This window comes from Schistocerca gregaria, chromosome 2 (assembly GCF_023897955.1).
Source record: "Schistocerca gregaria isolate iqSchGreg1 chromosome 2, iqSchGreg1.2, whole genome shotgun sequence".
NCBI classification, from domain to species: Eukaryota; Metazoa; Arthropoda; class Insecta; order Orthoptera; family Acrididae; genus Schistocerca; species Schistocerca gregaria.
The window spans coordinates 604,128,795-604,154,782 of NC_064921.1; the positions used below are offsets into that span (position 1 = coordinate 604,128,795).

Genomic DNA, 25,988 nt, shown 5'->3' on the forward strand with positions numbered 1-25,988 from the left:
GGTGAATCCTCAACGAACTCAGTGGGGAGAAGAAGAGGCTCGCCGTATAAAACCTCGGTGAGTGAGGCATTAAGATCTTTTTTATGGGCCGAGTGAATACCTAGCGGTATCCACGGAAGGGCTTCTGACCAAAGGCCTCTGTGGCACATTAGGACGTCCTTGAGCGGGTGGTGCCACCACTCGACCAGGACGTTTGCCTGCGAGTGGTAGGCTGTGATATGAAATTTGGCGATGCTGCAGGGTTCATAAATGTGTACAAAGAGGGTGGACTCAAACTGGCGTCCCTGGTTGGTTGTGAGAGACCACCTCACCCCAGCGGGTCACACAGTCGATGATTGAAAAGATGTAACTGTAATCCTCAGAAGGGGTGAGGGGACCAACGACATCAATATGGACATGCCTGAAATGCCCCTTAGGAATGTCAAACTTGCCCAATGAAGGTTGAGCATGCCTGCCAACCTTGCTGTGCCGGCATGTCTTGCAATTTAAGATCTGGTTCCAAAATCTTTGTCTTACCGTTATATAATCAATCTGAAACTGTCCAGTGTTTCCAGATCTAATCCATGTGTACAGCCTTCTTTCACAATTTTTAAGCCATGTGTTAGCAATGGTTAAATTATGCTCGGTGAAAATTCGACCAGGTGGCTTCCTCTTTCATTCCATTCCGCCAATCCATATTCACCTACTATTTTTCCTTTCTTCCTTTTCCTACTAATGAATTCCAATCCTCCATGACTGTTAAATTTTTGTCTCCCTTAACTATCTGAATAATTTCTTGTACCTCATCATACATTTCTTTAATCTCTTCATCATCTGCAGAGCTACTTGGCATATAAACTTGTACTACAGTGTCACAGTGTGGGCTTCATGTCTCTCTTGGCTACAATAATGTGTTCATAGCTGTTCACAGTTCTTTACATGCATTCCTATTTTCTTATTCATTATTAAACCTGCTCCTTCATTACCATTATTTGATTTTATATGTATAATCCTGTACTCACCTAATCAGAAATCCTGTTTCTCATGCCACCAAACTTCACTAATTCTCACTATATCTCACTTTAATATATCTTATTCCCTTTCTTAATTTTCTAACATGTATCATGGGATCCAACATTTCATGTTCCAGTCCGTATAATACCAGTTTTGTTTCTCCTGGTAACAACATACTCCTAAGTAGTCACCACCCAGAGATCCAAGTGGTGGGCTATATTACCCAAGAGGATGCCATCATTTTCAGCAGTACACAGTACCAATCCTCACGGCAGTTTTGGTTGATGTTAATCAGCCAGATCTGTCAATCATCCAAAATGGACCCCTGCAACTACTGAAAAGGCTGCTGCCTTTTTCCAGGAACCACACATTTGTCTAACCTTTCAACAAGTACCTCTCCATTGCTGTTGCACCTATGGTATGGCTATCTGTATAGCTGAAGCACACAACCATCCCTACCAGTGGTCATGAAGTCCTGGTTTTGGTTTATAAGGTAGGTGCACGTGATTCTTAATGGAAATCATCTTCTCCTAGTGCTTGATGAACAGTGGATGGATGGATGGAGATGGTATTAAGGGTGCCCGACGGCAAGGTCTTTAGTGCCCCTGCAAAAATGATTGAGACGAGTGTCAGTAAGATACCCAGTACAGAAAGATAAAACAGCAAGTAAAACACATATAACGAAGGGTGAAAAACTATGTGGACCAACAGCAAAGCACAGGATGAAGCATGGTGTCAGTAGTAAAACATGAACGACACAGAATGTGGGAGAAGGAACTAAAGCAATACAGCAGATGGATGTGGCTGGCGAACTGCAAGGGAAAAAAGGAGGGGGCAGCCACTCTGCAACACAATAAGACCTCCAGCCTAAAACCCTAATTTCCAGCCTAAAACCCTAATTACACTCGTCTCATCATCAGCTAAAAAAAGGCAGATCCCCACCAATTTTTGCTGCTACCCTTGCATCATGGTATAAAATGCACTCTGTTAAAATCTGGCGAATACAGATGTACATACCATAAGCATCACAAAATTGGGGATCCTCCCACCATAATAAAAAAGCTATGTGTGAGAGGACAGTGCCCAATTTGAAGACAAGTGATTGTGACTTCATACCGCTTGAGCAACTGGCAGGAGGAATGCCATGGCCTGTTTGTTGACTTCACCAACTGCAGCTTTTTGGCCATCACTGCCAGTCATTCCTCCTCTCACATGCATGCACTTCCTGTGTAGGACACAAACAACAGACTGCAAGGGAATAGGACACTGTGCCTCATCCTGTCCTATACAGGCCTCCTTGGCAGCCCGATAGCCTGTTCATTGCCCCATATCCCAACATGACCGGACACCCAGCAGAATGACACCTGCTTACCCCGCCGGTGGAGAGTACAGTTGGTCAAATATGAGCCGGGCCAATTCCTCAACTGGGTACACATTCTGCAACAATTGTAAGGCACTAAGAGAATCAAAGTAGATGAGAAAATGTTTGCCTGGAAGATGGACCGGCTCCAGTGACTTCAGGATTGCATGGAGCTCCACTGCAAAAACAGTATACTTGGCAGGAAGGCAAATCCTGCTGACACGGTCTGGGAACACTACAGAGCAGCCAAGGGAATTCCCTTGTTTGGAGACATCAGTGTAAATGATCGTGAAACTGTGCTGCATATCTAAAATGTTAAAAAACAGAGATTGGTATGTAAAATCTGGTGTACTATCCTTCTTAACATTAGTCAAATTTAAAATAATTCAGGATCTCTGGAGGAGCCAGGGTGGAAATCTGCTCCAACCTTGACATAAACCATTAAGTCCAGCCATGTCCATCTCTAAAAGGCAATCCTGTGTGTGAATCCCACAGGGCCAGCCAAGCAATGGTATGGTATGCAGGTGTGTATGGTGTGGACAGTTTTATATACACTGCTGGCCATTAAAATTACTACACCACAAAGATGACATGCTACAGATGCAAAATTTAACTGATAGGAAGAAGACGCTGTGATATGCAAATTCTTAGCTTTTCACAGAATTCACACAAGGTTGGCGCCAGTGGCGACACCTACAACATGCTGACATGAGGAAAGTTTCCAACCAATTTCTCAAACACAAACAGCAGTTGACCGGCGTTGCCTGGTGAAATATTGTTGTAATGCCTTGTGTAAGTAGGAGAAATGCGTACCATCACGTTTCCACTTTGATAATGGTCGGGTTGTAGCCTATCGCGATTGCAGTTTATCGTATCACGACATTGCTGAGCGCGTTGGTCGAGACCCATGACTGTTAACAGAATATGGAATCAGTGGGTTCAGGAGGGTAATACAGAACACTGTGCTGGTTCCCAACGACCTCCTATCACTAGCAGTCGAGATGACAGGCATCTTATCCACGTGACTGTAATGGATTATACAGCCACATCTCGATCCCCGAGTCAACAGATGGGAACGTTTGCAAGACAATAACCATCTGCACGAACAGTTCGATGATGTTTGCAACAGCATGGACCATCAGCTCGGATACCATGGCTGCAGTTACCCTTGACACTGCATCACAGACAGGAGCACCTGCCATGGTGTACCCAAATACGAACCTGGGTGCATGAATGGTAAAACGTCATTTTTTCGGTAGAATCCAGGTTCTGTTTACAGCATCATGATGGTCGCATCCATGTTTGGCAACAATGCGGTGAACGGACATTGGAAGCATGTATTCATCATCGCCATACTGGCGTATCACCCGCCGTAATGGTATGGGGTACCATTGGTTACACGTCTCTTGTTTGCATTGATGGCACTTTGAATAGTGGACGCTACATTTCAGATTTGTCACAACCTGTGGCTCTACCCTTCATTTGATCCCTGCAAAGCCCTACATTTCAGCAGGATAATGCACGACTGCATGTTGCAGACCCTGTAGGGCCTTTCTAGATACAAAAAATGTTTCTGCTGCCCTGGCCAGCACATTCTCCAAATCTCTCACCAATTGAAAACGTCTGGTCAATGGTGGCTGAGCAACTGGCTCATCAAAATACAGCAGTCACTAGTCTTGATGAACTGTGGTATCATGTTGAAGCTGCATGGGCAGCTGTACCTGTACATGCCATCCAAGCTCTGTTTGACGCAATGCCCAGGTGTATCAAGGCCGTTATTATGACCAGAGGTGGTTGCTCTGCGTACTGATATCTCAGGATCTATGCACCCAAATTGCATGAAAATGTAATCACATGTCAATTCTAGTATAATATAGTCATCCAATGAATACCCATTTGTCATCTACATTTCTTTTTGGTGTAGCAATTTTAATGGCCAGTTGTGTATTTGGTGCACAATAAGAAGCCGTCGCCTGATGTGAAGTGGTGGTTCACCAGCCTCTGCACAGAGGGTTGGTATGGTGCTTGTTCTGAATGCCCCAGTGGCCAGTCGAATGCCTTCATGATGCATCACATCCAACATTTTCAAATAAGAAGGTCTCACAGACCCATACGTCATGCACACATAATTGAGCTGAGATCACACAAATGCACTATAAAACCGGAACAGACAAGTTCTGTCTGCTCCGCATGCAGTGTGACTAAGATATTTTAAAATACTGAGAGCCTTAAGCAATTGTTTCTTCAGGTCCTTAACATGTGGCAACCATGTAAGTTTGCTGTCAAATTTAAGGCCCAGAAATTTCACTGTTTCTGTATAATTAAGAACAGTATCCTCATCCTCAACTCAGGAAAGTTAATACAGAATGAGAACGGTTAAAAAGAACACACACAGAGTTCTCAGCTGAAAACTTAAAACCATTCTTCTGTGCCCATTCATCCAAATGTCGAAGAGTTAGTTACAATTGACGTGTTGTCGTGGCAAGGCTGGAAGAGGAGAGAAACAAAGAGAAGTTATCCACAAACAAAGACCATTGGACAGAACTTTGCACTGCTGACATAATACTATTAATAGCTACGGCAAAGACAGTCACATTTAAACATGGATGTGGTACAGGCATAAGCAACTGACACCTAGAATTATACAGACAGCACTCCTGATCATCCCAGAGTGCCATGTTGCTTGTAGTAAGCTACATAAATCCACACCTGAAATCCAGGCATGTAGTTGTAAGGTGGACTACAAAAGTCACCAGACACAGCTAGAAGTTCAACAACCATCAGAGGCCACCTGTTGTGGATGCGCGTGCAGCCTCTCGGCTGTGCGCTCTACTAGCCAGCCAGTAGACAGACAAGAAGGGGAAAGGAATACTGTACCTCTGACTAAGTTATATGTCTACCTCCACAAATGTATTATTGGACAGTTATTGTGAGCCACTCCCAGTTAGTGTACCCATTATAAAGAGTTGCTTTCTTGATTTAATAAAGTATGTTGTGTCATTCATCATGTGGTGTTCTCTTGTGGTATTAGAACACATTGGTGACAAAGTAGAGTTGTGTCTTCACTTGTTTTCCATTGTGCAGTTGCTTCATGCTTTGCTGGTGTTGCTCTCCAAAAATTCACCTCTGGCTGTATTTCCTCCTCAGTTTCCACTGTTCGATGAGACAGTGGAACACTGAAAGGTGTACGAACAATGCCTATGGCAGCATTTTAAACTTTCCATGTTACAGATGCAGAAGTACGTCAGGCACTAATTTTGCCATGCACTTATCCCACCTTGAATCAGGTGTTGCAGCAGTTGGCCCCATTGCAAAAAGCAGCCCCATCAGTCTTGTTGTGCCTGAGCCACAACCCTCAATGGTCTTAGTCACAAATACCATTTTGTCATGGACAAGTCAAAAGAGTCATATTTAGATTTCCTGGTTCGCAATGTTATCATTTGATCCACCCCCGATATGGAAGTCCAGCAATGGGCCCTCCAGTTAGAGGATCCCTCCATCAAAGAGGTTTTGTAAATTTCCCAGTCATATGAGGTCTCACAAGCAGCTGGCCAGCAACTGGAAACACAGTGTGATGTCACAGCAGTACAGAGTGGTCTGGCTGCGTCCACTGCATCTGTGGAGTGCAAGCCAATCGATGTGGTGGCTACCACACAGCATGTGTACAGTGTTCCAATCACTATTCCCTGTTGGCATCATGTGCATCGTGTTACTCCAAACATGACATACCAGATTGTCCCCAGCTTTGGGCCATCTGTTGTAAAGTGTTGGCAAAAAAATCCACAGTGCAGTAGTCTGCCCTCAGCAGCGTACAATATAGCATCAGACAACATCGATCTGGATACTCAAGAAGTGTCTTCATAAGGGCCAGTTCCCAATCATGATTCCAACAAGCTTTTTATTGGAGTTTTGGTTCTCTTGTGACGGCTGTGCCCACAGCAGACACCGGCACAGCAGTCTCCATGCTTAATGCCCAAACATATTCAGACCTCAGCTCTCAGAAGTTGTTAGCTGCAAAGTAGGTCCTCAGGGTATATCATAAAGAGCAAGTCTCCTTACTTGGACAATTCATGGCAGAAGTCACGTGCAAATCAATCACTTGGCTTATTACCTTTATTGTCAGCCAAGACACTAGTCCAGCAAATCTTTCTGGGTTTGATAGATTTCAGGCATTTGGCTTTTCAGTCATGGACTCCATACAACCGGTATCTGCTAATGTATCCCAACAGGCTTTGGAATCTCTGTGCTCAGAATTTCACGATATCTTTGTGGAAAGCCTAGGGTGCACCACAGACTTTCTAGCTCACATAACCTTGAAGCAATTGGCTCATCCTAGATTTTTTGTGCTAGGCAGATTCCCCTGGCCCTCCGCCCCCAAGTCAATGTGAAACTAGATCAGCTTGCCTCTCAAGGTTGTGGTTCCAGTTTCCTCTAGTGAATGGGTCACATCCCTTGTCAACTTTACCAAACTTCTGGTAAATTGCACATTTGCACTTATTTTAAGGCTTCATGATGTGTCACAGTGTGGTCTACTTTGCTCTTGGCCACAGTTTGGCAGTGGCAGTGTATTTTGGTGGACAGATGCCTGATAGTCATATCAAGAGAAAAAGCTGTGCAGAAAAAGCTGGTTGCAGCAGAGCTGATACATGACACGGCTGCTTTCACAGGTAGTCCAGCCTTTGATCAGGTAAAATAAACCTGTGACAGGACTGGAATAGGAAGTGGCATGTGTGTGGATTGGTCAAGTCTTGCACCTCCATCTTCCACTGGGATATGATCCCTGTGGCAAGGGGTTGGAATTGGGAGTTGAATAGGGTATATTAGCCTTGGGAACCTTCATGGCACAGCCAAGGGCACAAGCATGGCACCCTTTGATGCCAACCTATTTATGGGACACCTACTGGAAGCCTTCCTAGCCTCCCAAAACACCAAAACCCTAGTCTGGTTCAGGTTCACTGGTGATATCTTCAGGATATGGACTCAGTTCCAAGACACCCTATCCCCATCCCTTCACAACTTCAACACTTTCTCTCCCGTCCCCCTCAAGCCACAGTGCTATTTTCCTGGGAATTGACCTTTCCTTCTCTGATGACTCCATTCACACCTCTGTCCACACTGAACCCACAAACCACTAATAGTACCTGCATTTTGAGAGATGCCACCCCTTCCACTCCAGGGATGGCGTATCAGCATTAACAAGTACTCTTTTTCCCAGTATGCTGAAATTCTCAGACAGGCACCAGCCCCTGGATCTACTCCACAAACAGATTTCCCATGCCATTTCCGCACACATCACCAATTCTCCTGTCACCTCCAAGTGTCAGCTACAAAAGAGCACCACCTTCATCAGCCATTACCACTCTGGACTGGAACAACTGAACCACATCCTTCATCAGGCTTTGATTATCTATCATCAGGCCCTGAAATGAGGGACATCCAAACCTCCTAAAGTGGTGTCTTCACACCCTCCTAAAGTGGTGATCCATTGCCCACCCAACATCCTAGTCCATTCCTATGCCACTCCCATTTCCAACCTCTTGCTACAAGTGTCACATCCCAGTGGAAGATTCAGATGCAAGACCTGCCCACATGACAGTACCTATTCCAGTCCTGTCACAGTCTTATCTTACCCCATCAAAGACCCAGTCACCTGTGAAAGCAGACATGTTGTTTACCATCTCCGCTGCAACCATTGCAGAGCTTTTTATATGGGTATGACTACCAACCAGCTGTCCACCAGGATGAATGGCCATCACCAGACTGTGGCCAAGAGTAAAGTAGCCCACCCTGTGGCACAACATGCTGCTGGGCATAGCGTGCTTGATTTCAATAGGTACTTCACAATCTGGGGCATCTGGATCCTCTCCTCCACCACCAGCGTTTCCAAACTGCATAGATGGGAGTCATTCTTACAACAGATTCTCCACTCCTGAAATTATCCTGGCTTCAACCTATAGTAACCTGCTCTCCAACCAATAGTTTCATCCCCTCTGCCCTATCACCTCCTCCCATTTTATGCCACCATCCTCACTGTGTGGTACCTGTCCTTACCTCTGTGTTGTTCCTCTCCTTTTCCACTCATGTGTTCTCCTGACACTGTGCCTCCAGTCTCATCAGACTGTGATATAGTCCGTGCACCCCTGCCCCCACAGAAGACAGCACTCTTCTCTCCCCCCTCCCACCCCTTCCCTGCCCGTTTCAGAATTCTATTCACGAGTCAGTCACATTCCAATGAGAGCTGCCAGTGCTATCAGACTTGTGTGTATGAGGTGTACTTGTTTGTGAAAATGTGTGTTTGCTTTCTTTGCTGAAAAAGGCTTTAGCTGAAAGCTGTAATATGTAACAGCCTTTGATTGTGCCTGTCTGCAACTTAACAATGACATATTGTAACAGATCAAGCTGCTGAATAATTTATTTTTAATGGTATGAGTCACTTTGGTCGCAGATCATTTAGCAATGCCTGTTGTGCAACATTGTGGATACAGGACAAGTTTTATGCAGAAATATCCTTTTTCAGGATGTATACAGATTTGTAGAGGATCAAATTCATGACCTTTTCATGACTTTTTTTATTATCTCTTTAGTTATATCCATGACCTCTCAAAAATATTAGTGGTACAATGACAAGAACACTTTTTTATGAACCTGAAGGCTGGTTGAAATGAAAGCTGAATGTAAATAATTCTTGTATCACTTTAACTGTAGTTCACAATCAATAATGTAATTATGTGTGATTCGTAGTATATTATTTGTCAAATGCAATAAAAACATTAAACTCTCACATAGGTCAGGGTATGACTATTTCCAGATATATTTATCATTACATTAGTTAAAATACAAATTGTTCTAACATAGTAATGTAGTGGAAACTTACAATTTTCCTTTAGACAATCCAACAATTTTGAAAGTATAAAGTTTCTGTAAAATGTTAAATTTCACAGTAAAAGATTCAGTGTTTAAGTTTCTGTTAAAATCGAAATATCAACATATAAAACTTCAGCTGCTTCTTTTGCCTTTACTATAACTTTTTTTAAGTCCTTTTATTTCTTGAACTGTTCTTCTTTAAGACTGGCCACTTCATCTTCACTCTATTTCTTCTTCTTTTTTTACAGATTCTACTCTTTTTGATGAAGCTTTCATCATGGCTAATATCATTGATTTTGTAATGCCCACATTTAGTTGTTCCTCACTATTAAGTTAACCACCTAAAGATTGTATTGCATTGTAAACACTTCTTTCTGTAACAATTGTTTCTTTTTCTACATTTTCAACTGAAATGTTTTTGTTAACAGAAGAGTCTCTTTCAACTTCAGCATTCCCATGAAACACACTTACCAGCTTCTGCACAAATTTGATGAAATCATGGTTCACACTCTGCAGTAAATTCTTCAGAAGGTGATGAAGCTTGTCCTTCATAGGATTGAATTGTTTCAGTTGTTTTTCAGAATATTCACAAAATTTAAAGTATTCACTCTTCACTATATTAGCTGTTGATGGAGTCCTTTTTTTTTTTATCTATATCCTCCAACCAGAATTGTCACTCAAGAATTTCTCAAAATGGACGTCTGCATAACTTCAGGTGATAAACATGAGCCACTTTTGACTGTCTTTAATTTCAAAGGGCTATTCTCAGCAATTTTTAATTACAGACTTTGCAAATACTTGTGCACTCATGTCTGAAAATAAGGATATACTTTTCTTTGTAGTTCTTGTATTTTATTGTATTTTTATTGATCCAGGCAATCATAGTGTTGTACAGCTGTACATATGATATTGGACAGGTCAAGAGAGCTATTTACAAGTAATTTTTACAAATTGATTTTTACATTATTTTGTAGCAAGGAAATTATCTATCTTAAACAAAACAGTTAATACAAATCACAGAATTGTACGGTTGTACATATGATATTGGACAGTTCAAGAGAACATATTTACAAGTAATTTTTAATAAACTGATTTTACATTATTTTGTAATGAGGAAGTTAGCTATCTTTAACAAAACAGTAAATACAAATGTTGTATAGTAAAATACAAACAGTCAATACAAATGTAATAGTGAAATAATCCAGTATATTTCATAGGCATGCACAATATATAATAATCCAGTGTATTTCGTAGACATGCACAGTATATAATTTTCAGACCTAATTGAACATGTATCATAAAATTGTTTACAATTTTAACCCCTTTCAAAAAAATGATCAACTGCATAAAAGCAATGGTTCAAGAGATATTTTTTTAACTTATGTGTGAAGGCTCTTGGGCTCATTGTTGCTTTGATTTCATTTGATAAATTATTATACATTTGTATCCCAGCATTTAAAGCACTTTTTTGGTAGCAGGTAGTTCTGGACTGAATCATATGTAGGTCAGATTGCTGCCTTGTTCCATAGTTATGAACACCTCCACTGAATTTTAATGTGCAGTCATTGTTTAACAGGTATGACTTCACAAATGAGACGATATTATAAATGTAAGCAGAGGGCAGTGTCATAATGCCATTTGTTTTGAAATGTTGTCTGCATGATTCGTTATGTCTTAGGTTACCTATTATACATATTGCCTTTTTTTGCATTTTGAAAATATATCTACCTCCAGGTGAGTTCCCTCAAAATATGATTCCATACTGTAATGTAGAGTGGAAGTAAGCATAATATACATGTATGAGAACAAATTTTGTGATTGATTTTTTGAGTATCCTTAAAATGTAACACACAGTTGACAGCTTTTTTGAGATATAATTTGTGTGAGTCTCCCACTTAAGATTTTCTTCAAGCCATATGCCAAGAAACTAGACAGAGTACATACCCATAAGCTCCTGGTTATTTAGAATCACATTGGGCATTTATTGTTTTTGCGATGAGAGTCTGAAGTTGATGTACATTGTTTTCTGTATTATTATTATTTTCGATTATTCCCATTTAAAGAGAGTGTTTGAACTTGAATTCCTTTACGATGATTGTTTGTGTTTTGTCTGAGCCCAAATTTTCTTCATGTGTTCACTGTGTTGTTTCTTTCGCTCCGCTGTCCATTTGCATCCTGATCTCTTCTGTGTTGTGGTGTCACATTTATGTTTTTTGATGATGTTCCTGAATTCAGTTCTATTTTCTGCATCGTTTACTGTTATGTGTGCTGGTCTGAGGTCCTCTTCAACTTCGTTTATCCATTTTGTTATTCCCCTGCGTGAGTTGATGACTTTAAGAATTCGCTTTGAAATTCTGTTTTCATTCATCCTATGGATATTTCCACAGAACTGAATTCTTCTTTTCCTTATTGTATCCGTAATCTTGTCTGCGTATTTATATAATTCTGATGTTGGTCTCTTCTTCCAGATTCCTTGGGCCAATTAATTTCCTGAGAATTTTCCTTTCTTGGTTCTCTATTTCTTTGATTTTAGTTTGCCCACCTATTTGTGTTGTTTCAGATGCATACAGTGCCTCCGGAAGTACGCCAGTGTTGTAGTGCCTCAATTTTGCGTTAATGGATATGGACTTTTTGTTACAATAGTTCCAGGTGAGTTTATATGCTTTCTGTAGTTTTAAATTCTTTCCTCATTGGCCTTAAGGTTGATTCCTGATGGCTGGATGATTTCTCCCAGGTACTTAAAATGTGATACTTGTACAATTTTCCCATGGGTTGTCACAATAGGCAATTTGTCTTGTGGCACTCTTTCTATGTACTGGCTTTTCATATGAGATTTGCAGGCCAGTTCTTTGTGCAATTTCGTGTAACTTCTCTATGGCGTTAGTGGCTTCTTTTCTCTTATTTGTAAGCATTGCAAGGTCATCTGCAAAAGCTAAACACTTCGCATTGAATCTATTATATTTTCTAATGCCAATTTGGATTATTTTGACTTCTTTTTCCCATGTCCTGATAATTTTTTCAAGAATGATATTAAAGAGTAATGGTGAAAGTCTGTCACCCTGTCACACTCCAGTTTGGATTTCAAATGGTTCCAAGATATTTCCCATAAATTTAACCTTGGAGACTGTGTCAGTTAATGTTTGCCAAATGATTGCTCTTGTCTTTCTGTCAATGCTGAATTCTTCCAGTGTCTTGGAGAGTGCTATTCTGTCTATTGAGTTGTAGGCCTTTTTAAAATCTACAATAGTTCCCACTGTGTTTCGGGTGTTTCTCATCTGGAGAATCATTTTCAGATTCCAGATCTGCTCTATGCATGATCATCCCTTGCGAAAACCAGCCTGGTATTCTCCTATTTGTGGGTCAGCTTGTTCTTCTAAGCTATTCATGAGAACTTTTGATAGGATTTTATATGTGACCGGTACGAGTGAGATACCCCTGTAAATATTTGGTTCAGATTTGTCCCCTTCTTTGTGAAGTGGATGGATGAGTGTCCATTTCCATTCAGAAGGAATCTGTTCGGTTTCCCAAATGTTTAATGTGATTTTGTAAATTTTTCCTGTTAATCTTTCATCATTTAGTTTCCATAGTTCTGCAATAATTTCATCTTCTCCTGGGGTTCTATTGTTTTTCAGTGTCTTGATAATTGCTACTATTTCATTGATGGTTGGCAGTTTAGCGTCGGGATTTGGTGTAGACATCTGGTAGTGAATATCCTCTGTAGGTCTTCTGTAGTTAAGAAGTTTGTTGAAATAGGCTGCGAGGATTTGGCAGTTATTCTTCGTGTTAGTTTCTAGTGTACCATCCAGTTTCTTGAAGCAAAGATTGGGTGGCTGGTATCGTGCAATATGTTCTTTAAATGTCTTATAAAAATTCCTGGTGTTGTTCTTCTTAAAGTCTTGTTCTATCTCATCTAGTCGCCGTTTGTCATAAATTTTTTTTTTCCCTCCGAATAGTTTTCGATGTTTGTTTTTGGATTACTAGAAATTGTTGCCATTTTTCTGATGTTTTGTGACTATTAAAGTTTTTCCAGGCATTGGTCCTTTCTTCTATTGCTTGATCACATATTATATTTCACCACCTGTGTTTTCTCCTTCTCGGGGGTTGACCCAATTTCATTGTGGATTTGAGGACGTCCACAACTTCTGTCCAGTTTGTGGTGTTTGTCTGACTAATATCCTGTAAGATGTTTTCCTTGTTGAGTTTTATGTATTCGGGATCTGGTCTCAGCACTTTGTTTAGTTTTGGCTTTTTTCTATTGGGTTGTATTCTGGTCTGTATCTGTAGAAGATGGTGGTCTGAGACAAAAAATCCTTTTCTCATTTTCACATTCTGAATTTCTGCTTTGTTACTCTTGGAGATGGCCACATGGTCTATCTGGAATTCACCCAGCATTGTGTTGGGCTACTTCCAAGTATACTGTTCCTGGTTGGTTTTTTTGAATTGTGTTGACATAATTACAAGGCCAAAATTTTCGCAATAGCTTATCAATGTTTCCCCATTCTTGTTAGTACTCTTGTGAGCTGTATGGACTCCGGCGATTTTCCTGTATTTTTTCTCTTTGCCTAATTGTGTGTTAAAGTCGCCTAACAAGATTGTTACATGGTGTTTGGCAATTTTGTTTGTCGTCTCTTGAAGGTCATTCCAGAAGTCATCCACTTTCTGGCAGTTCTTAGTGTTATAGTTATTTGTGGGTGGATGTGCGTTGATCAAGGTATATGCTTTGTTGACGGATTTGACGAAGAGCGATGATATACGTTCTGAGGCAGACTGGAAGTCAATGACAGAGTCGCTGATAGATTTATGGACTACAAATGCTGTACCAAACTGTTTGAGTCCTTTCTCATTAGTTTTAACTGCTGGTTTTCCTTTGTAGATCCTGTAGTTGTCTGTGTCAAAATTGTTTTCGTCCGTAAATCATGTTTCCTGGATTGCAAGGATTTTGATCTGGAATTTTTGCAGCATGTCTGTAAGTTGTTTGATCTTGCCCAGTTTGAAGAGAGTATTAGTATTAAGTGTACCAATGAAGTGCCTTTGTTTTGTGTGTAATGATTTGGACGTCGTCTGATTCTCAACCTTAGGTGTAACATGATGCTCCTGGTCCCCCGGAATCCAATGACCAGGTAAAGCCAGCCTTGCGACTGGTGCCCGGGGTAGTGGATTCATTCCTTGTGTTATCATCATGTTTGGTTTTCAAGTTGAAAACTAACTTAGTGGTGGTCCTTCCGATGAAAGATCACGAAGAACATGACTTGATTGTTGAGATCAACAAGGTTGCTGCAGCCGCAGCATCTAGGCGAACAGACGCTGACCCCTAACTGCTGGATACCAGGCAGACGTTAGTGGATTTCGGTTGATACACTCCTGGAAATTGAAGTAAGAACACCGTGAATTCATTGTCCCAGGAAGGGGAAACTTTATTGACACATTCCTGGGGTCAGATAGATCACATGATCACACTGACAGAACGACAGGCACATAGACACAGGCAACAGAGCATGCACAATGTCGGCACTAGTACAGTGTATATCCACCTTTCGCAGCAATGCAGGCTGCTATTCTCCCATGGAGACAATCGTAGAGATGCTGGATGTAGTCCTGTGGAACGGCTTGCCATGCCATTTCCACCTGGCGCCTCAGTTGGACCAGCATTCGTACTGGACGTGCAGACCGCGTGAGACGACGCTTCAACCAGTCCCAAACATGCTCAATGGGGGACAGATCCGGAGATCTTGCTGGCCAGGGTAGTTGACTTACACCTTCTTGAGCACGTTGGGTGGCACGGGATACATGCAGACGTGCATTGTCCTGTTGGAACAGCAAGTTCCCTTGCCGGTCTAGGAATGGTAGAACGATGGGTTCGATGACGGTTTGGATGTACCGTGCACTATTCAGTGTCCCCTCGACGATCACCAGAGGTGTACGGCCAGTGTAGGAGATCGCTCCCCACACCATGATGCCGGGTGTTGGCCCTGTGTGCCTCGGTCGTATGCAGTCCTGATTGAGGCGCTCACCTGCACGGCGCCAAACACGCATACGACCATCATTGGCACCAAGGCAGAAGCGACTCTCATCGCTGAAGACGACACGTCTCCATTCATCCCTCCATTCACGCCTGTCGCGACACCACTGGAGGCGGGCTGCACAATGTTGGGGCGTGAGAGGAAGACGGCCTAACGGTGTGCGGGACCGTAGCCCAGCTTCATGGAGACGGTTGCGAATGGTCCTCGCCGATACCCCAGGAGCAACAGTGTCCCTAATTTGCTGGGAAGTGGCGGTGCGGTCCCCTACGGCACTGCGTAGGATCCTACAGTCTTGGCGTGCATCCGTGCGTCGCTGCGGTCCGGTCCCATGTCAATGGGCACGTGCACCTTCCGCCGACCACTGGCGACAACATCGATGTACTGTGGAGACCTCACTCCCCACGTGTTGAGCAATTCGGCGGTACGTCCACCCGGCCTCCCGCATGCCCACTATACGCCCTCGCTCAAAGTCCGTCAACTGCACATACGGTTCACGTCCACGCTGTCGCGGCATGCTACCAGTGTTAAAGACTGCGATGGAGCTCCGTATGCCACGGCAAACTGGCTGACACTGACGGCGGCGGTGCACAAATGCTGCGCAGCTAGCGCCATTCGACGGCCAACACCGCGGTTCCTGGTGTGTCCGGTGTGCCGTGCGTGTGATCATTGTTTGTACAGCCCTCTCGCAGTGTCCGGAGAAAGTATGGTGGGTCTGACACACTGGTGTCAATGTGTTCTTTTTTCCATTTCCAGGAGTGTAGTTTTGGTCCACCCCGGGTATTTTATTTCCCCGGTACCCTCTATATCTGGAGAGCATTCCCCTATCCGCCACCTGAAGAGGCGCCCGATGGGAGACTATCAACTCCACACGGGAATTGTTTTCTGTATATTTATAATTAGTTTGTTCTCATTGAACAGTTTGTTGAGTGACGATATAAGCAGTTTAATTTTTTGGTTGTGGTCCTCTGTATCAGTACCTGTTATTAGTATACTTGTGTCATCGGCAAATAGTGTGGTATGTCCTGTAACAAGCTTCGTGCTTATGTCATCAATGTATAGCAGAAACAGTATGGGTCCCAGGATTGAGCCTTGTGGCACACCATATCTAATAGGCATTGTGTCAGAGGAGTGGACAGTAGATTGATGGGTGGTTGTATTCATTTTTTCAATATTAATTTCAACTTTTTGAAATCTGTTTGACAGGTAAGATTCTAACCATTTGTTTGCAATTCCTCTTATACCTTTATTTGCTAACTTCTTAAGGAGCATGGTATGGTCAGTTACATCACAGGCTTTGGATAAATCTAAAAAGACAGCAGTAGTGATTTCCTTATTATTCAGTGCTTTTAAGGTTTTGTTGAGATAATCATAAATAGCTGTGGTAGTTGTCTTTTGCTTTCTAAAACCATGCTGGTGTTTTGTTAATAAGGCTAGTTTATTAGTAAAGTCTTCCAATCTGATGTAAAATAATTTTTCAAATATTTTTGAGAATGAGCTGAGTTGTGCTATAGGCCTGTGATTGGCTACAACATTTTTAGGGTCCTTTTTGTGAAGTGGGGTAAATTTAGAAGTCTTTAGTAGGTCAGGGAAAACTCCATTTGTAAAGGTTGCATTTATTATGTGGACTAGGGGTTCTGCAATGGATTCTCCATATTTCTTAACAATTAAATCAGGAATGTTGTCACTGCCACTGGAGTACTTATCCTTTAGTCCTTTTATAGCTGTAAGTACTTCAGCATTGGAGACTGTGAAGAAACATTGATGCCTGTACTGGTATGGTTTCTATTAGTGCTTGGTGTTGAGTATTTGGTCTGTGGCAGTTTTTCTTTATGAGGTTTTCTGCTATTTTGCTAAAATAGTCATTAAAACCATTTACTATTTTTTGGGGATCTGATGTGACTTCATCATTTAGGCTTAGTTTTAATGTTTTGTTTATAACATGCTGCTTACTGTTTGTTTCTTTTTTTACAACTGTCCACAAGCTTTTCATTTTATTGTTAGATTTCTTTATAAATTTATCATTGCACAATTTTTTGATTGTTGGATTACTTTTCTGTAGATTGCAAAATAGGTCTTACAATATGACCTAAACTGATCAGCTACTTCATGGTGTTTCAGGTGATTTTTGTAACTCACACTTTTTTTGGCTGGAAATTCGTATCTCTTTTCTTACCTATGAGTTTGTGTGTTTGTTTCCGTTTTTCCTGGATTTCAGTGGAAATGCAGTATTGAACTGGTGGAGAAATGTTTCATGGAAGGAATTAAATATGTAGTTTACATCATTTCCTTTATAGACCTCTGCCCAGTTTTCAGCCCTTAACAGATAGTTAAAAAGCCTTATATTATCATCATTAAATTGCCTTTGCATTTTAGTTATTGTGGGATATTGTCCTATGTAATTTAAATTCACCATTACTATTTGGGCTTCATGGTCACTGTAACCTGTGCTGATGACTTCGGTTGAGTGGTGCAGTTTGTCTGCATTTATGAAAATCTGATCTAGAGCTGCTTTTGAATTTTTTGTGATCCTGGTTGGTGTGTTTACAGTTGGGGATAGGTTGAATGAACTTGTAATATTCAACAATTCATCTTTGTTTTTTCCAGGTGTGAGGAAGTAAATATTAAAATCTCCACTGTTAATAGATTTTTGTTTAGTGAGTGAATTTTTGTGAGTAGTGCTTCGAGGGAGTGATTGAAGGTTTGGATGTTCCCATCAGGGGCTCTATATACATTCATTATAAATAGGTTATAGTCTGTTAAGATAATTAAGGAGAATTCAAAGTATGTTTCTATTTGCATATTATCGTACTTTGTGAGGCTTTTGTAGCTTAAATTTTTTTTTTTTGACATAGATTGCTGTACCACCTCCCTTACTTTTGTTCCGACAAGAATAACCAACTAGAGTAAAGTCGCCATTGGCGTTTTTTGTTTTTTTTTGTTTTTTTTTGTTGTTTTATTGTGTCTTCTGTTAACCAGTGTTCAGTAGTACAGAGAACATCTAAATGTGACTTTATTTTTTTTTTTTTTTTTGAAGGGATCTATTTCTAGTAACTTATTAAACATTGACTGCACATTATGGTGTAATTTTTTAAAGGATAATAGTGACTATTTTCAATGGAATGATTTTTGACACCACTCACCGGGTTTTCTTGTAGTTTTGGTTCATGAAGATTTTGCTCTGCATCTGTTTTCCTTTGCTTTGCTGCTAGCAGGGAGCTACTGCTATTCTTGCCCATAAAAAATCCTGGCTGTAGGCTGGAGGTCTGCATTTTTGTGTTGAAGATCTTGTCACAGTTTCCAGTGGTATTCATTTGGAGTGTGGCTGCACTTTTTTTTTTTTTTTTTTTTTTTTTTTTTTTTTTTTTTTTTTTTTTTTTTTTTTTTGCTGTTTCCACTTGGATGTCGTGGGCTGACTGATTTGTGGCACTAGACGAGATTTTTGCACAGGATGCTGGTGGTGACTTGGTGCTGACTATGGATACCTTCTTCTTTTCTAACACTGTTTCTGATGTTTTCCTTGATGATCCTGACTGCATATTCACTTTTGTTGCTGTTACTGATGGCTCTTCAGCTCCTTGTGTTGTTGGTTCAGCTGCAGTATTGCTCATTCTTCTGAGATTGTCCACCAAATTAGCTTCATTGGACCACAAATATGTTTGATGTCCTGGTGTAACACGTTTTATGGCACTTCTTGTTACCTGTGGACTTCTGATGGCATTCAGCAGATTAACACACAGTTTCTTTTTCCCATTTTCATGTAAGTGAAGCCCATGCCTAGTGAAGTCTTTCCGTTGGAGGAAGCTACTTATATCTAAAACTCTGATGTGTTCACTGTAAGGTGCCTTCTGCATCATGTAACTGTTCATTTGGTAGATTTTGAAGTTTTCATTTGGCATGTCATATCTATATGGTATTGTGCATAGAATTAGATGTATGTGCCTAGTTTTTGCAATGGTTTCATCTAGTGATGTCATAAAACCACATTTTGATCCATTAATATAGTTTGCACCAGCTAAGACGACAACATAATCATTTTGTCCTAGACTAGACGTTTTGTTTTGTATATTGCATGTTACTTCTTTGACTATAGCATTTGGCTTTATCAAAGCTGTAAATTTATAGCTGGTTGTTGAAATTTCGTTCAGTACTTTTGCACAGTTCCTACTGTGACTATCTGAAAGTAACAGTACCTGTTTTTTGTTATTTGTAAGCTGATTTATGTTCGTGTTTGTTTACAACTTACTTCAGTCATTTTTCTTATCCATTTTTAAACTACACAAGAAGTGTTTGGAAGCACTTTGTAGGTTACCTTTGTTTACTGTTTCACATTTTTCATGTTCACTCTTCTTCAATGGGGCGTCATTTCTTTTGTTAGTACAAATATTTAACACAACATCACTGTACAGCTTTATCCTTATGCGGCAGTTCAGAAAGGTTTTTGATCCTGCTTTCCAGTAGCAGAGCATGGTCTCTTGTGGTTTGGAGTTCTTTTTGCAGTGTTTCTAATACACTGGTTTCGCAATTTTCACGATACATTCCAGTCACAGCTAGACAACCATTGCACTTTGGTCCACAAGCACACGATATGTTTTCAAGATTTACTTTCGCAAAGCAGTGTCGATGATACAACATATGCATCACTGGGCATGTTCTAATACCGCTTTTTACTATTTTATCACACGATATGCACTTTGTAGACACTAAATACTCATAGTTTACAGAGCGATTTATTACTACATCAACACATGCAGCCATCTTGTCCTTTAATCTTCCTTCTTACTAGCAGTTGTACTGATTTGTTGATATTCATTGACAACTGTGCAGTGTACTATTAACCAGTGTTGACTGCATTATTGTCTGCTTGTTACTGAACTGTGCAGTTACTATCTGCATTTTGTTGCACTATTTCCATTGTTCTTCATTATTTAACGTATCAATACAAACAGCAATCTCAATTTCAATACCACAAAGTATTTAACAGACCATCCATTACTCCCAATGCTCTTTCATGGAAACTCGAAGCACAAGTTTGTATTGCCTGCACTGTGTACTTACAGTACAGGGAGGTGGAGAGTATTCCCCTCCCTCCCTCCCTCAACCCCATCCCCACTCCTGCACTACACCTGTTCCTGCAGCAAACAATGTGTACTCCACCAACTCCCCCCTCCTCCTCCCCCCCCCCCCCCAATCAACAGATGCCAAGTTATAGTCTATCAGTAGCACTAATCTAGTGTGGGAAATGTTTTGGCTAGTAAGAAATCAATTTTACTCTGATCAGGATGATCACCTATAAAACAAGATTAAAATCACAATAGTTTTATATTAATTATTAAAAATCTTTGAGGAAATTTCTTTCCAAAAAAGATGCAGATTCAAAAGATTTAAACAGAAATGGGAGTGGACACAATTAAAAAAACAGCTGTTCTAACTGAAACTCCTCTAGTAACACACAAGACGTTGGCACTGTCTCGGCCAGAGCTACAATTTATACATTATTTTCACTAGGCTCAATGAAGCAGTTCAGTTTCATTATTTTTTCATGACTCTCATGACGTTCATGTTCTGTATACATCCTATTTTTGCCTGAAACTTATCTTGTATCCATAAAATTGTACAAGTACTCGAAAATGGTTTCTAACCAAAACCGTCATACAATTAAAATTAATTACTCAGCAGCTTCACGTGTTACAATATGGCATTTCTACTGTTTATCAAAGCTGTGGAACACACCAACAAAAGCTATTTATTGCCTTTACTCATTCTGTTAATCATTCCCTAGCCAGGATTTTCAGTTGTTATATTGGGTCTATCTACACATACAAATTTGCATAGCAAAGTCTTGGCAAGTTTTCAGTTAGAGGAATGTCTTCAAAAACAAAGGTAACCCAGCTACGATTCCAGGATGGAATTATGTTAATGGACATGCCTTAAATATATGGAATGCCTGCTCTTAGTCTGTAGAATGCCATATGAAACGTTTAAAAATGGCTTCTGCCAATTTTTTACAATCAGCCCACAAATAATGTTCCTCAGTTCAGATTAGCCTCAACTGCTGCCTACTGAGTCCACTCCTCAAAACCATTTAATTATTTTACGTCACAGTTAAGTTCCCTATTCAGTCTTTGTTGTGCGGTCCTTGTTTCTGCTAATAACCAATCTGATTAACTCACCTCTATACTTTTTTACCTTTCTTGCTATTTTACTTCCAGTCCCTACATGTCTAGTACTTTTTCTTACTTTTTAATCCTGTTTCACTAACTGCAATTAATCTTCACTTTATCCACTTTATGAATGGGATTATGTCTAACTCATAGTTGGAATCAGATGGTATGAATGCAGTTATCTTTGAAAAGATAGCCATGTTCCCCTTTTTTCAATACTTCGGTTTCTATGTGCTAAATTGTTCCCTTTACTACTAAAATTTTGAGTTGATTTGTTTTATTTTAACTCTGCTTTCCTCTTCGTGCCTCTTTCCTTTCAAAGAGAGCAACTATTTTGTTCCAAAACTTAAGATAATATTAACACAACAGTATTTCTGGTTAATGATTGTGAATTCATGGAAGAGAACTTGTGAGTAATTTTGGCAGTAAATTAAAAGTATCATTTTATCATCTCACAATTTGTCACTGTAGATATCTTTTAAAGCATTCAAGAATAATAAATGACAGCAGAGATTTTCTGTCTTTATTAAAACAATATTAGATAAAAAATATACGGCACTGACATCATCTTTCAAATAAAAGAATTAATTCAGTATGAAATGTATGTGGGAACATATCAACAGGAATTATCTGGTGTAACTGAAATTTCCCAGATTCTTGAAGCTGAACAAAATTTGAAAGAGTGTTGGGATTATCTGCTTTACAAGACACATAGACCACTCTCTTTATTTGTGGGCAATTATTCAGCACATCCACAACTTTTGGACCTGAAACAGAACAAACATTGTTCAGTTAACACAAGAACAGTAAAAACCTTTGACTAAACAATATTTTATTTTAGTGGTAAATTTTACATTTTCCTGTTAGATATTTCTGGTTAAAGGCAATTCTCAAGCAAGTGATTACTGAGCTATTTACACACACATACACAAAGGGACACACTCATATTGAAGATAAATATGTAACTAAATTAAGCCAAATTAAAATAGGTGAAACTGTAAACGTTAGTCTTTTTTTCCCTTCAAAGTGTGAAGTTTAGCAATTATATAGTTGTCTGAAACAGGCATGTATATCACTAATTGTTCACAGTTCAGTTTGCTCTATTCACGCAATTTCAGCTGAGCCAGACTGCCAAGTAATACTGTGAACAACGATTTTTCACAAACATAACACACACATTACCTATCACACAAAGAGGTGTAATGACCATGACATCCTTTTCTCCTGACAGTGTCCATTTGCTCCTGTAATTGCACCATCCCACATTCCAAATTGATTATTTGTGGAGTGTGTCTCTTTGCTGCACTGGAGACTTTACAAAGGCTGTTCAAAAAGTACTTGAGTTTTATTAACAAAATCAATCTTCAATCAGATACAATTGTTTGGCATTAGTCACCTTCAAAGTAGACCCCTTCAGCTTCTACACACCTCTCACAACACTGCTGGAAGCACCACTGGAAAGTCTTTTTAGGTTGGGTGGGCAGCTGCTCCATCAAATTTTTCATAATGTATTTGCTATTCTGATATCTGTTCCCTTTCGGTGTCTTTTTCAGTTTAGGAAAAAATCTGAAGTCACTTGGAGATAGGTCAGGGGAACAGTGAGGTTGACAAACCACAGTCATGTTGTGTTTGGCCAAAAAACTCTGAATTAACTGAGAACAATGAAAGAGTGCATAATCATAGTGAAGGTGCCAACTGCCTGCTGCCCCCCATCCCTGTTGTCTGCATCTCACTGCTTCACAAAGGCGATGCAGAACCTCTTGTTAGTACTCCTTACTAACATTAATATCTTCTGGGATGTACTCGTGATGGACCACACCATTGTATTTATAAAAGGTGGTCAGTAAGACTTTCCTATCACTGCGGACCTGCCTCGCTTTTTTGGGTCTCTGGGATGATGGCTGCTTCCACTGCAATGACTGGAACTTTGTTTCTGTGTCATACTCGTGAACCTAGGCTCATCACCAATGATCACTGTGTCAAGAAAGTTGGAATTACTGTTCACAGTATCCTGCAAGTGCTGCAATCTCTGAAGAAAGTTGCTTCTGCTCACTTGTTAGCAATTTTGCCACAAATTTTGCTGAGATCCTCCAGAGGTTTAAATTTTCTGTTAAAATGGGATAAATGGATCAAATACTAACTTTATCCTAGTGTGCAATTTCTCTGATCATGATTTGTCTGTTCTGCATCACCAGTGCCCTTACATGATCGATAGCAACCTCATTTGCAGATGTTGAGGGACTGCCTGAATGCCATTCACTTTTGCTAAAGAGCAGCCATCTTTGAAGCAGTTGTACCACTACTGTGTTGCACCCATTCCTTCATCCCCAAGCACTTGTCAATCTTGCAGATTGTTTCAATTGAGAATTGCCTACCTTAAAATAAAATTTTATACACTAATACTATTCCACTTTTTCTGTCATTTTTCCACAACGCAAAATCCAAAGACTACCACTTACATGTGTCCACTTGTCAATGGCTAGCCATTGACTGGTTGTTTCTGCAGTCATGAAAAAAAAATCAGGCAAGTGCATTACATATGCCTATAAACATAAAGAGCATGTGCGCCTCAATACCATTTTTAGTTTCAACAATATAAAATAAGCTCGGATACTTTTTGAACAAAAATAGCATTCTACGAATCGGAGCATGGAATGTCCAGGTAGGCTAGAAAATTTAAAATGAGAAATGGATAGGTTAAATTTAGATATGGAGGGCATTAGTGAAGTTTGGTGGTGGGAGGAACAGGAATTCTGGTAAGGTGAATACAGGGTTATAAATATAAAACTGAATAATGGTAATGTAGGAGTAAGTTTAATAATGAATAAGAAGCTAGGAATGCGGATAAGCTACAATGATCAGCTGTGAACACATTATTGTAGCCAAGATAGACATGGAGCCCACACCTGCCACAGTAGCACAAGTTTATATGCCGACTGGCTCCGCAGATGATGAAGAGTAAAGAAATGTATGATGAGACAAGGAAAAAAAAAAAAAAAAAAAAAAAAAAAAAAGATTTGAATAGTTAAAATTGTCATGGAGGACTGGAATTCAATAATAGGAAAAGGAAGAGAAGGAAAAATAGCAGTTGAATATGGACCACCGGAAAGAAATGAAAGAGGAAGCCACCTGCTAGAAATTTACACAGAGCATAACTTAATCATAGCTAACACTTAGTTTAAGAATTTTGAAAGAAGGCCATATACATGGAAGTGATCTGGAGACACTGCAAGGTTTCAGATTGGTTACATAATGGTAAGACAGAGATTTTGGAACCAGATTTTAAATTGCAAGGCATTTCCAGGAGCAGATGTATGTGGATTCTCACCATAATTTTTGGTTATGAACTGTAGATTAAAACTGAAGAAACTGCAAAAAGGTTGAAATCTAAGAAGATGGGACCTGGATAAACTGAAAGAGACTGTCAAGAGATTCAGAGGGAGCATTAGACAATGACTGACAAGAACAGGGGAAAGGAATAATGCTGAAGATGAATGGGTAGCTTTGAGAGATGAACTAGTGAAGGCAGCAGGAAATCTAATCGGTAAAAAAAAAGTCCTAGTAGAAATCATGGGATAACACAGGAGATACTGAATTTTATTGGTGAAGGGATAAAGTATAAAAATGCAGTAAATGAAGCAAGCAAATTGAATACAAGTGTGTAAAAATGACAATGACAAGAAGTACAATATGGTTATACAGGAAAGGCTATAGGACAATATAAGGATTTAGAAGCATATATCACAAGGGGAAAGATAGATGCCAACTACAGGAAAATTAGAGAGACCTTTGGGGAAAAGAGAAGCAGCCATATGAATATCAAGAGCTCAAATGGAAAACCAGTCATAAGCAAAGAAGGGAAAGCTGGAAGGTGGAAGGAGTATATAGAGGGTCTATACAAGGGCGATGTACTTGAGGACAGTATTTTGGAAAGGGAAGAGGATGTAGATGAAGATAAAATGGGAGATACGATACAAGACAGGTCACTGAAAGGCCTAAGTTGAAACAAGGCCCTGCATGTAGCCAACATTCTGATAAAACTACTGATATCCTTGAGAGAGCCAGCCATGACACACTTCCATTTGGTGAGCAAGATGTACGAGAAATACTCACAGACTTCAAGAAAACTATAATAATTCCAATTAAAAACAAAGCAGGAGCTGAGAGGTGGGAAGATTATTGAACTATGGGTTTAATAAAACACGGTTGCAAAATACTAACATGAATTCTTCACAGAAGAATGGAAAAACTGGTAGAAGTCAATCTTGGAGAAGATCAGTTTGGATTTTGGAGAAATATAGATACATGCAAGGCGCTACTGATCCTAAGACTCCTCATAGAAGATAGGTTAAGGAAAGGCAAACCTATGTTTATAGGATTTGTAGACTCAGAGACAGCGTTTGACAATGCTGACTGGAATCCCTCTTTCAAATTCTAAAGGTGGCAGTAGCAAATACTGGGAGTGAAAGGCTATTTACAATCTGTGCAGAAACCAGATGGCAGTTATGAGAGTAAAAAGCCATGAAAGGGTAGCAGTGGCTGAGAAGGGAGCGAGATAGGGTTGTAGCCTGTCCCCGATGTTATTCAATT

At 40.1% G+C, this 25,988-nt stretch overlaps 1 protein-coding gene across 1 annotated transcript in view; it reads right to left on the reverse strand.

Annotated features, from left to right (window-relative positions):
• Positions 1-21,894: 21,894 nt before the first annotated feature.
• LOC126334551 (tRNA (uracil-5-)-methyltransferase homolog B-like) overlaps positions 21,895-25,988 on the reverse strand; it is an 89,636-nt gene continuing 85,542 nt past the window's right edge. Inside the window, exon 8 of the mRNA XM_049996924.1 lies at positions 21,895-22,165. Within this exon, the coding sequence (XP_049852881.1) occupies positions 21,963-22,165 (203 nt within the window). The 3' untranslated portion in view covers positions 21,895-21,962. The remainder of the gene's footprint in view (positions 22,166-25,988) is intronic.